General features: G+C 30.7%; 1 protein-coding gene across 1 annotated transcript in view; it reads left to right on the top strand.

The window, feature by feature from the left end:
- The window catches only part of Smp_148330 (hypothetical protein), a gene marked incomplete at both ends in the record, with an annotated part of 22,769 nt that extends 9,726 nt beyond the window's left edge, over positions 1-13,043 (top strand). The window contains 6 exons of the mRNA XM_018795762.1: positions 1,628-1,918; positions 3,511-3,749; positions 5,498-5,909; positions 9,226-9,607; positions 10,933-11,354; positions 12,864-13,043. Coding sequence (XP_018650042.1) covers positions 1,628-1,918; positions 3,511-3,749; positions 5,498-5,909; positions 9,226-9,607; positions 10,933-11,354; positions 12,864-13,043 — 1,926 coding nt within the window. The remainder of the gene's footprint in view (positions 1-1,627; positions 1,919-3,510; positions 3,750-5,497; positions 5,910-9,225; positions 9,608-10,932; positions 11,355-12,863) is intronic.
- Between the last annotated feature and the right edge of the window lie 747 nt (positions 13,044-13,790).

Genomic DNA, 13,790 nt, shown 5'->3' with positions numbered 1-13,790 from the left:
CCATCGCGTTATCCACTCAGCTACTGAGTCCTGATAGCCACATCCTTGTGCAATGTGGTGAAGTTTAAATTCACTTAGTATTGTTTGTTTGAATCTTCCTACTGATGTTTAGGACTGCAACTGGTCAGTCTCTAATTAGCATATGTGCGTACTGAGTGAACATCAACTCTGAGATGCAGGTACATCCATCTGACGAGTCCCAAATAGGACTAAGTGGCGCGCGTCCTGGATTCCACTGCTAGCCACTATCCATCTTTGCTCACAGTGCTTGTGAATTATGGCAATATCGAGGCAGTATGCACATATGCCAAGATGAGACTGACCAGTTGCAGTCCTAAGTATTAATGGGAAGATTCAAACAAACAATACTAATTGAATGCTATTACTATTGTTACACTTGGTGTTATTCTATCAACTAATTATGACACTTTCAAAAAATGTATTTACTCTCATTTGTAAAAAGTTTGTATTGTTTGCGCTAAAAGTACTGGTTTCTCAGGTTCAGTGTAAATATTAACACTAAGATTCAGCTACATCCAGCGGACAAGTCTCAAATTGAGTAAAACATTCATTATAATTCTACTGTCATTCACTATCTAACTAAACAAATCACATTTATTGTGAATTGATGTAAATAGAATACTGATATGGTTTGTTAGCAAAAAATGAACGCGATTTTGTTATTGATAATAATTATGAAAAGTGGTTAGGAAAATAATCATTATAAATAAAATTACTTATCATATGTTACTTATCAATATGTTTTTTCTAAACTGAGAATTAAAGATCACGTTGCTAAGTATTATATCAAATGTTTCACTTCAAGGTTGTTAGTAATCAGTCATTATTGAATGATTAAAATTGTTTTAACAAAGTATTGTATCCAATCTTATTACCTTTTCTCATTGTGGAGTATTTTTTTAAAAAAAACATTAAACTTTTAATGTTATGTATTTTGGAAGGTCCATTAATTGATATTGAGATTTTTTGTCATTTTCTAATCGTACTTCATAGTTTTGACTATGTTTGTGTATGTGTGTGATACCTTCACTTTCATTCAAGATATCATTTATGCTTTCACTGACAATGAGGACAAAAAGTTAGCTGTTGAAACGAATATAAAGTTGATAAATTACTAAAGTGTCAAATGGGATATATATCCAAATGACACTTGTTGTGGTAAACTGGTTAGCGTTTTTGCTAACTTTCAACAATGTAAGAGATTTAAACGCATTTTCACTACAATCTATTCTAAATTTTACTCCCACGACTTAATTGGTTTTGGACAGTTGGAAGATGCTATTGCATCACCATTATGATATGTTGCAATTGGTCTGGTTAGAAAATATTTTCAATTCCTATTTCAAATTCAACTCTTAAAAGTGTTCTTTAAGGCATCATACGCTTTCATTACGAAGGATGTTAATGATGTAAATCGTCAAGAAATTACAAACTAGGCTTAATTAGCTGTATGCTGCCTACTTATTTGATTTAACAATTATTCTTCAACTAACGTCAATCTTGTAATCTTTAAATTGATCAAATCATGTGCTTATCGATCTTAACTGTAATAACAGAGTTTTACGGAACCTCGCTGTCCTATTTTTTATTTTCAATCTATAATTAGTTTTTAGATCAACGTTCCAGACGACCACCTGATCAAAAAATTGATTTATTTGAAAATCGTGCCTCTCAATTACGTGGTCAAGCTAAAAACACATATCACTACAAAGCCACCGTATCATTTGGTCCAATATTTACAAGTTCCTTATCAAATATTGCATCAAATTCTACTAAATATGATTTAAAACTTGGACATAAAAAATATAATTTTGGCAGTCCAGAGTGGTTACGAGCTAAAAAATTGAAAAATCCTGGTCGTATTTGTCAAAAAGGATTGCCAGAGTCAACGAAACGTGTTAAATCTGAAAGTTCTTTTACCTGGAATATTTTATCACGAAAGGCATGATTATTTTTGATATCTTAATCACTTTAGTTTCTACGTTGTCATTTTTAGAGTGTAATATGTTTCTGTCATTTTGATAGTGTTGAACAATGACTCGATGGTTTAATTAGTTTTTAAAACAGTTAAATTTCAGCCTGCCATTCTGTACAACTTAAACTTAAACTACAGTTTGATAGCTCTATCTATCTAATAACAAGTTACGCTTAAAAGTTGAATATCTACTTGGCTCTCTAGATAAAATAATAACAACATTTGATCAACAAGAAAGTTCTAATATTTTATATACTCTACTTTCAGTACTGTCAATATTTGTCAAACAATACTTTAACTCCTATCACAAACTAACTTTGACCCCGAAAGGTAGTAATAGAAGATAGTTGTTTCTCAGCAACAGTAAACAGAATATTTTGCGTAATTCGAATAATGTGAGTCAAAAATTAATTAATTAATGGTATCATTTAAGAATTACAGCTAAGAACTTTGTATTGCTGAAAATCTTTTGATAACTAACTGCTATTGAAAATTATGTAAAGGATAACTGTACTATTATCTTATTGATTAATGAAATACTATAATGTCATAGATTTTCTAAGTTTAGTCGATTCACAACATATCACGCAAAACTGTCTTATTATCATGTGAATGGTTATCCGTTACCACTTCACTGGTCATGTGTTGATGAGATCAAGCCGTGGCTTAGTAGTCAAACGATTTATACATTCAATAAATTGATCATAAGTTCGAACTTTGCGCTATGTCGGTTTGGGTAAACGGGTAATATCATTAGTTTACCCACGGAAAAACGTGTAACCAAAAGTTGATGATACAAAACTGTTTTTGGTAATTAAGTTATACTTTTTTATTATTAATGAAGATTTTTAATCATTTCATTTGTCACAAATTAGCTATTACTAATAGAATATTGGAAATACATGTACTTAAAGCATATATACTTTTTGAGTAATGTTAACGGATGTTAGTGCTCAGGACTATTGAATGTTTTGTGACTAGATTCTATGAGAAATATTTAAATTTTCAAGTTTCATCCTTGCCAGATTGATCTCAGTTGGAATACAATTAAAAACAGTGGAGTAATGGACAGCTGTTTCGTCCTAGTGCGTGATTCCTTGAAGTTGCTCACCTAAAATCCTCTCAATGTCGAATTAATGAATTAAATTTTTGTTGGTTTGAGTGGCATCTAGGTTTCCCTACATTTTTCTATATATTTTTTTATCTTCTAGAAGAGAAGATATAGATAGTTGATGAGTTTCTATCAGAATGGAAATTATTTTCAAATATTTGAACTGATATAGAATCATGGATCTGTTTCAGGAAATCTACCTCTACGAGATATCACAAACCTGTAGCTAATTATAATTCGAGAGGAAGTAATTTTAGAGTAGTGATTGATTATACAAGCTTTGCGGTATACAATTGGATTATCTGTCTTTTCGCTCCATTCTCGGTTAACACTTGCATGTTGTAAAGTCTTTTTAATTACCTAAAGCCTCTTTTGTATCTTTTATTTTGCTTAAATAAAAAAGGCTGAACAATCACTGGTTTCGTATAAAAGTAATAAGTTCGGTTCAATGGATATAAATCCGAAGCATGCACCTATAATGGCACGTATGCAGGATATAGATCATTCGCCCTATCGAAATCGTCCAAATTCTTGTTTTGCTAATTCTACGCCTAGTTTTGCATCAGGAACTCTTCTTAGTAAGAAACAATTTTTTACAGATTACCAAAATAATCAGTTGGAAATACAAACTGGTGACAGTCGGTAAGTCATATCATATATATTGCCAAGTGTTAGTGAGGTGATGGTTCTTTCCTTCATCTCTTCATAGACGCAGTAGTATTCAACATGGTGATCAGTTTGGCCCTATATTTATTTTGTTAATATCTAACTTATGTAACTGCTCTTTTTTATGACTTATTCAGCGATTTGTAAGTTGAGGTGATTTTCTGTCTTTATTTTCACTGTATTTCTGCGTCTTAATTGATCCACAGAAAGTACATCATCTCGGAACATGAGATTTTCTATTCTTCGTTGAAGCTGATCAGTGACAAGCTCAGCTCTTTAGTTAGCTGTGCTGCAAATGACTTTCGTAGCCAGTTATTTTTATCTTGATGCTGTGGTCAAACTTATTTACAAAACATATGTATATCCACTGTGTCACATGTAAAAACTAGTCCGAGTCTTTCCTCATAAAATAACATAACTTCATTCCATTTGCTTGACTAGCTAATAAATGTTTTTCGTATTTCAGGAAGCTTTCCATTGGCCACGATAAGCTCGTTAGTTTTAAAAACACTATTTAAAATGAATTTCATTATTAGAAAGGTATTATAACTGTTTAAAGGTATGAAAAGGAGAAAAATTCTGTACTTCTGCCTTTCCTCGTCCTTGAACAGGAAATTCCAACGAAACGGTCACTCCTAGCCATTCTATATTTATGACTAGTTCTGTGTGCTTATCACCTAATTAATAGCTGATTCATTATCATGATCTCCCTCCAGATAATGGTAAGCGCAAGATACTTACTCACTTACGCCTGTTGCACCTCGTGAAGGAGCATAGGACAGATAAGCAAGATATTTTACTTAAAATTGATGGATCACTGAGTATTGACTACTAAAATGTATATAAATTCCTTCTTAGTTCTGACTGACCTCTATTGATCAACTTACAATGGGGGCACTAGTCTGAGTGTTTTGAAATCGTGTGCAATATGTCGAGATGTAAGGTGGTGGTTGGAAGTAATTGGCAGGAAACACTGGACCTAAGTTTTCTGCTGCTTAGCATTCGTCAGCAAGGCGTACATGTATCGTTAAGGGAACTCATGCCCTCTGGTAGACTCGATTTTGTGTCAACCAATTTCACAGTCAGAGGCGTTACCACTCAGCTATTGTTGATGAAGAACATGTAGGCACCTAAAGATTTTTTATTAAGACATTTTTCATGAAAAAAGACCTAGAAAGGAATTCATTTACACTGGTAAATGATATTTCGTAGCGACATTTTCATAGTATTCAAGTTATAAAACCTATACTAAGGTATGGTAAACTAATAAACTTCGCAAAACTACCACCATATAACAGATTTCATTGTTTTAGTTATGGGATTCGCTTGATTTATTTAGATTCTCTCCTAATTGTTTAAAGTGTGGCTTCAAAATCTTAAGGCATTTTGCAACATCACTGAAGGTCGGACCTCAGAGAGCGACTACACTACTTGAAGATCTTGAACCTTTATCAGAGTTGGAAATTTTCTTGTGCGATTGTTTATTTGGAATAACGATTTTAAAGTGTTTCAAAGGATTCAAGTTGCTTCACGCATGTATTTTGCCTCCTTTATTTATTTGAAAGGTACGTATTATGGTACACTTAATCCAGGTCGATAAAAGTTTTCCATTGATTTTTCCCATTTACCAACATGATAAGAAATCAAATATACAACTTTCTAATAACAGTCCATTAGTTTTGTGCGATTCTGTTACCTAGTTCTCTCTCAAATTTTTATTGTAGTTCATCAGATTCTTCATTTAAATCATCCAATAGTTCAGCGAATCGATTTAATTCATCTGATATGGAATCCAATAAATCATTAAAACGTGAACCGCCACCACGACCTCCTCCACCTCGTCTTATTCATAATAATGATCATGTACAGTTGAAAAGTATACATCAAATGAAATCACAAACTCTTGTTAATGAAACAAGACAATCAGTGTTATCATTTAAAAATGATTCCATAAAGTCATTCACAAGGTTACATCGAATCAAAAGCGAAAAAGATGCTGGTGTTATCTCATCAGTATACGATGAAACATGTTCACTAACGCACGCTAGACGCAAAACATGCCCGTCCACTGATGGCTTTACTGCATCTTCTCCTCCACCATTACCTCCACGTCCACATCCCCCATCTTTGGATTTGGTTAGTAAATCATTTTTACTTGTCACTTTTTTTCATTCCTCCATTTTTATACAGATCGACTAAGACAAAATTTTGCTTTGAAATTACATAGAAAGTGCACAGCAAGTTCAATGAAAATCTTCACCATCAAAAAATATGTTGACAACAATTACGAATGAAGAAGAGAAAAAAGTGTTTAAAGATCAAATTGACTTCTAGCTATATCACTTAAAATGTACAAGTGATTTAAAAGCATTACTGAGAATCAGAGTTGGAAAAGGCCTACATTCTAGTAAATTACTAGTGAGTGTTTTGATCGACTGTGGTAGTATACTAAACTTCCTGATCTATAAACTTTGACTAAAGCGTATAATTGACAATCCAACCAAAAACAGCCTTCAAAGTCTAGTACTGTATAGAAGTTTATTGAATAAAACATCTTTTGAATACCTACTTAGTTATATTCACTTAACAATAGTTTTTATCCCTTTTCATCTTTTTACTGAATCCATAGATTGAACATTTCTATATTTTTTTCAATAAACTAAGGGAAAATTTCAGCAGAATAATATGAAGTCATTTTATTTCGCGTGTGTTCTTCAATTTTCCTCGATCGAAAAATGAAAAATCATTATCAATCGATGATATGAAATAACAGTTTTTTTATTGGAAGTCTTTCTCCCTTACCCATTGTCTACTCAATATTAATCAATCGTTTTTATACGTGGACATCTATTTTCTATTGCTAATAACATTTTACGGTTTTCTCTTGTTCAATATTCTTATGGCATAAATAATTAGCTATATGAAGTTTTCTTAAGGTTTTCACACATTTATCGCCTTTGATATATCTACTCTTTTCCACATGTTGTCTCGAACCTTGGTCCATACTTCCCGCGAAACATGATATTAAATCGTAAGCATCCACCCAAACACTCACAATTTATCATGTAATTACTGTTATTATAGTAGATTGTAAATAGATGTCTGAAGACATTTCACAGAATGAATAGGAATTTAAATGACATACTGCAATGATTATTATTCTTACTTTATTGAAATTCCTCAAGAAAAGAATGAAGTACGAAAAATAAGGGGAAGAATAGTCTAACAAATTCATCGCTATTTTCAATTCAAATATTTTGTAACTAATGGTAAACTAATCGGCAGTAAAGACTGTCATAGTTGAATTATTTTTGAAAGGATCAACAATAATAACCACGAAAGAGACATATTAATAATAAAAAAATACAAAAATTTATATCATTTACAATCAAGATAAATTTAGTTGTGAAAACAAAGCTGTCCATATATAAATGAAAATAATATATTTGTAATATCCCGATGGGTAGAAAAATTAGATTTTCTGACGTTTCGTGACTCGCTGTAAGCCACTTCTTCAGAAATTGAATTGTTCTCGGTGTTTAATATATATACACTTGTTGTATGCCAACTGTTTATGCGTCACTATATTTTTGATCTGAAAAATCTAGCTTTTTCAGTGTGTAATTCTCTTTACTACTTAGCGTTTTTCTTCTACTATTTACCATATTGTTATGAACATTGGGTGTTGAGGCTCATTGGGTAATGGAAAAATATTAGATAAAATATGTATGCCTACTCATTAGTAGTTCAAAAATATTTCACAAAGTCTATTCCATACTAAATATCAAAACTAATTGTTAAAGGTGCAAGTACATAGATGGAAATATACGTTGTTTAGATAATTAATTGGTGTATACTTGGAGTTTGAAAGTGGTTTTCCTCAAGAAAAAAAATTTACGAAATTTTTGTTTGATCAATTGGCAATGAATTTTATGTGAGATTTTAATAAATATATTTTTATGATATCCCAATTAGTAGTAAATTGTATTTTAGATGTTTTGTGACTTCATGTCAGTTACTTCTTCAAAGTAAATAAATAACTGAAATAAAACTAACACAGATTCCTTTTGTATTTTTTAAAATTACGTTAGTTTTATTCTGGTTATTCATTCACTCTGAAGAAGTGACTGACATTAAGTCACTGGATGTCAGAAATACAGTATCACAAGAATATATTTTTTATTTATTTTCTACCCAATGCTGAACTTATTTTAAACTATCAAATCTAAACTTGACATTGATACCTATATGTGAAATTAGATTTTCTATATTTGAATTTATTACATGTTACGTAATTATTAGAGTTATACTCTTACTTTAAAATATTTCTTTACAAAAATCAAATTGTCTCATCTATTTTTAAAGGCTGTCATTATTTTCATAGCCGTTGATTGTTTCTTTTCAGCTTTTTTGATTCATATACCATAAAGTAGTTATGTTTGCTTATTTTGTAACACTTCAGTAAATGAATAACACAAATATATGGATTTATCTAGTGCATTCAACTTTACATAAACAGTTATATAATGATTAACTGTAAAACGTTCATTTATATCGTTTTTTATTTCACTTTACTGTGACTTATCTCAATAAAATTTTTATACTGATTTTACTCTGACCGCATTTATCCCTTCTTATCGATCGCGTGCGTATTTACTTAGGCATAAATTAACTTTTATTGTTTAATTGGTATACATTATCTTTAACTATAAAGTTTTAGTACAAAGTAATGACTAACTTATCATTATAAACTTTACTAGATACGAGTACTTCTGAGAGAAGAATTTCATCTAAATATTTTCATCCTTTGTATCTTTTTATGTGATTTAAATGGAAACTTTACTCACATTCTATCTAAAACAAAAATTATAATTCCCTGCCCGAAAGTATGTTTTGTTGATTTCCATGAATAAATAAATCAATATATTGCATAATGATTGATTAGTTTAACATGCATTATTTGCTTACATTAGCTAACTATATTAACACATGTACATTCTCTTTCAATACCTCTCCTCAATTCATCAAATTTTATTTTATTAACTCTATAACATAAAAAGTTTCAATTAAAAATTTCACGAAATCCATTCTGAAACTAGTCAATTGTGAGTACATTATTATAGGGTTTCATAAGTGTACACTGTTAACTAGTCACCAACTTGAACGAAACATCTCTGCCAGTCATTAGTTTCTAGTCTTCCAACTGATGTGAATTAATAGTGAAAATTAATTGTTATTTCAATATCTCTACACAACCAACCATCTTACTAATAATTAATCAATGCTCTCTAAAACTAATACGAATTTTATATTGAATACCTGTATGATTAAAATAATATTTACCCTCATTTTTTAAATCATCTTTAAATACTTTTCATAGTAATGATGATTATCGTCCAAATAATAAATGTATTATCTTTTTCTTCTAACATAATACTTTCTTTCTGTTTAGCTTAGACGTTCAACTACATCTCTTCAACATCTAGACATATGTTCAAACAAATCAATGAATGGTTATTCGCATAATAGTAACATGAACTTGGATAAACCAAAAAATGGGACATCTTTATGCCGACCATTGAAAATACCTATAACTACCAATCCATCTGGTCAACGTAGTCGTCATCAACTAACTGGTAATAGTAATGGAATAATTGTACCACGTCCTCCTGATGCTAACGTTCCGCCACCATTACCACCTAGGAAATTATCACTGAAAGTTCAATCACCATTATCATCGAACTCCTATTCTTTAAAATCTATTTCATCTGAATCCAATCCTAACTTATTGATGACAAAATATACAACAACAGACAGTAAACAACTATCTCTATGTATGTGTTAAATTATTATTTTATATATATAATGCTTTGTTTGTATTTTTCCTTATATTTTGGCTGATTTACATACATCTGCGGCGGTTTCATGTAATTTAAAGTTAATGAACATCATTAAATGTAGAAGCACTAGAAATCAATGAATGCCGAATATCTATGTCATTCTGGGTTGTTGTTCTTCTAATAATGCGTACTCAGCTCCACAGCAGTAAGAAAATAGGGACTTTTGATCTTCACTTGAATAATTAATAATGGCTCACTCATAAGTGATTAACTCAAGGATGACTTTTGAAAAGTCTTGATTTATCAAGTCGATTGAATAAAGTTAATAGTAAAAGTGAGTAAACTCTTCAGAAACATTAAATAAAGTAGGCAGACAACCATGAATTAAAATCACAAGTAAATGAGACCATGTATTCACTATCAGATCTGACAGTCATAACTACAACTTTACACAATTACTCAATGTTTAAGAGCTTAGATTAGGATGAAACAGCTGAAGTTATCTCAAAACCTGTGTATGTAACACTCGTTTAATTTACCCAAGTTTTTCATTGTATGAGAAATTGCTCTAAAATATTTATCATTCATTATATTTATCTTTTATAAAACGTTTGTAAGAGTTACGTGGAATTTCGAATGATTTAACAGAAATTTACACTGCAGTAATGTGTTTATCTTTGAATTGTTGGTGTAAAATGACAGTCATGTCAAGTTTGCACGTCGTTTAAATCCATCGTATAATTTAGTTAGAAAAAAAGGAAGAAATGAAACACTAGACTTGAGATTATATATATATATATATAAATCACATATCGCTATTCGAATGCATTCCACTCTGAATGGAATCAGTATCTGAACATGATTGAACAATTATTTTGTTTACAATTGTTTTGACCCAATTTATCTTTGATAATATCCATTATTACCTCAAATAACCTGGAGTCAGTTTACCGGATGATAATTCAGCAACATTTAAATCCAGTCATCAATGTAATTGATTTACCATGTGAATATTCATTTTCTTGGTTCGAAATCATACACCAGGATGGAGGATAGTGATACTACTCAACTGCTTAAACTAAATTAGATGGAATGAGATTTTAAAAGGTAACCGACTGATTAACAGCTGAACGACCCAACCACTAAACCACTGTTTTACTATATGTCTACTGCCTTCACTCTCACCATCACTAATGGTTTTGCGGATTGAATTTATATCTGACATCTTATGTGTATACTGGGCGTTCAATGTTTATGAAACGATTCGTTTAAAACTAGAAAATGCACATCATATTTCTTTGTTTTTGTATTTCAAACAGGTGAACGCAGAGCTAAACGATTTCAAAGTTTAAATGACAAAAACTTACAAATAAATCCAATAAAAATGACTCTTCCATTAAAACTCACACAAAGCAATAAGAGTATACAATCTGGACAAACAGACACATACAAACAACAAACATCCCATGAGTCGATATCACAAATTATAGATGGTCTACCACTTGAATGTCAAAAATCAAATTGTTCCACACTATCGCAATCAATTTCAGATACTCACAGTCGATCTGGATCGTATTATTCTATCGTAGAAACAAAAACGAATCCATTAAATGTACCAATGAAAAATTCTATTTCAGAATTATTATCAGCTAACGAGTTGTCTTTAAATGTTCAAAATACTAATAGTAATAAGAGCAGTAGTGGTGAACATAAACTACTTGTTCGATTAAAATATGGGACAGTAAGTTGGAAAGAAAAAATCACGACAACTAGTTTACTATATACATATTTAGCTGAGTTTTGTTATTTCTATACTATCAATCTTTCAGTCTACCGATAACTCCTTAAATAATATGATGTTTATATATAAGCTTGAGAATTCTAAGTATTTGGAATATTCGTAATTTACATGAACCGTCGACTAACATTTCAGTGATTGTATTTGATTAATACTCGTAATTGCCAAATGTATTTAAGAAGTTTGAATCTTTTCGTATGAGATGTTTTTTACTCTAGGTGTAGTTTCATATTTCACTAAAATATTCAAGCCAAACAGCCATTGATTTCGACAGTGAAATGTTATTTATACGTTATGATTCAATACAAGGAGAAATAACTGTTGGTAAAAGAAAACTAGATTATTTTTTATTATTTATTCATAATACTGTGTTGTTGTAAAATGATATATCATTGTGCTCAGTCTTATATCCGTAAATGGAAATTCAGTCAGTCATCACCACAATGGTTCAGTGGTAACCTCAGATTGTGAAGCTGAAAGAATTGGGTTTGAATTTCACTTGGAGCATCTGTTCCCGCAAGATTGCGGGTGCATATTGATGTCTTATACGCGAAAATTATGTTCAGAGTTTATTGTGGGCTACCTCCAATCGTCTAATATTGAGAAGTGTCTATTTCATCACCATTCTGAACTATATTCATTGAACTCAATTGTTTATGATTGAGCATTACAATCTAAGGAGATAGATAAGGTGTAATTAATTTATCACAGTACACTACGTAGAGTAACCAACCTGGATGCGCCAGCTAACAATCACTTATCAAGCTTTTTCATGTCTAATATTTGATAAAAGAAAATCCAAGATAATTTGGCATAATATTTAGTGTTGATTAGCTAATAGCAGTGTCAACATAGTTACTTTAAAAAAATTTCCAATTACACAGGTTAAGATGAACTAGTGATTTTGTGATAAAATGAACCTGATAACATTTGTTATTATTCCATATAGATAGATCTAATAATCGACTCAATTTTTTGAACAAACTTTGTTTCCCGTTAAAACTACTAATGATCTAGACTTGCTGACATTGATTTCCATTAAGTGATTGATGTAAGATATAATATATTCCTATACTGTTATAACGTCTCACTGTTTCTGGACTGATTGAATGTCAATATGTTGTAGCAAGTGTCATTATAGATAACTTGATCACTTTGTACTTCATGAAATTAGGAGGTCCGTAGAGATCGTTTCCTGAGAGGAGTGTGGATATACAAGGGAGATGGATTCCAAACTAAGATGAAACATGTGTTCTTTAGTTTCCAATCTACCTTCACTTAGTATCATTTTGTAACGGAAATTAACATTATTTTACATCCAAATAAGTGTAAGTGTTTGGAATAATTGTAATTTTATGTTAGATAAACTTATTTGATTCAATAATGAAAACATTGACTTAAATGATGATTTTTATGTTATTTATCCATTTATTATTATGATCATCAAATCAGACTTCCCCACCAAGAAGTAAATCAACTACTGTGCCAAATTTAACATTACATCGTGCTCATACTATATCTGATTATCGACTTCCACGTAATGATTTATACAGAACAAAATCAATGAATGTACCAACGGCTAATTTTGCACCAATAACTTCCATGGAATCACGTTCAGTAGAACTACGTTGATTAGTACTTTACATAGAACAACAAAGACAAATGGAATACATAATATGATCTCTGAATATTATTTGTTAGTTCTGATTGTCGTCAAAAACGTTTCACTCGCGCACAAATTTAGGCTTGCTGAACAAATAGCCAAAAAGACAAGTGAAGATGGAAAATATCGCAAATGTTAAGTAATATATTTATCTTAATCTATGTTGTTTGTTGTTGTACACTACTCATATAATTAGTACCGCTGTGATATTTTTACAAAATCTTAGTGATAATAATGATGTATCACTATCGCTTGTTGATTAATTTAACACTTATCTACTTCCTTATTCTTTTGTACATAAGCAATATTAACATACATATACCTCTGTAGATATATATATATACTACTGATAGCAAAGAGCATAAATCACGACAAATTATTGACGATTTATTAAAATATGCAACATTTTAATTTGATATTTGTGAATATTACAAAGAAACGAAACATCACAATGAGAAATAGAATTCAGATACTCCCTCTCTTTGTTTTCCGATAAAAAGAGTCCATTATAATTCCTTTACATAGAAACATCACTCGAAGTTTTTCTTAGTAGTTTTTCAAGAACTTTTCATTTAGACAAATGAATTGGCTTATTCTATTTTTATTTGGAATAAACATGTAATGATTGAAATTCACATTAATATCCCCATATTTAGATTAATTAACCGCACATGGCTGTTTCTTGTTGCTTTTTTTCCTCTTTAATTAATAGAAAG

Source organism: Schistosoma mansoni, chromosome 2 (assembly GCF_000237925.1).
Source record: "Schistosoma mansoni strain Puerto Rico chromosome 2, complete genome".
In the NCBI taxonomy this organism is placed as follows: domain Eukaryota; kingdom Metazoa; phylum Platyhelminthes; class Trematoda; order Strigeidida; family Schistosomatidae; genus Schistosoma; species Schistosoma mansoni.
The sequence above is the reverse complement of the archived record's forward strand: the minus strand, read 5'-3'. Positions and strand labels throughout refer to the sequence as shown.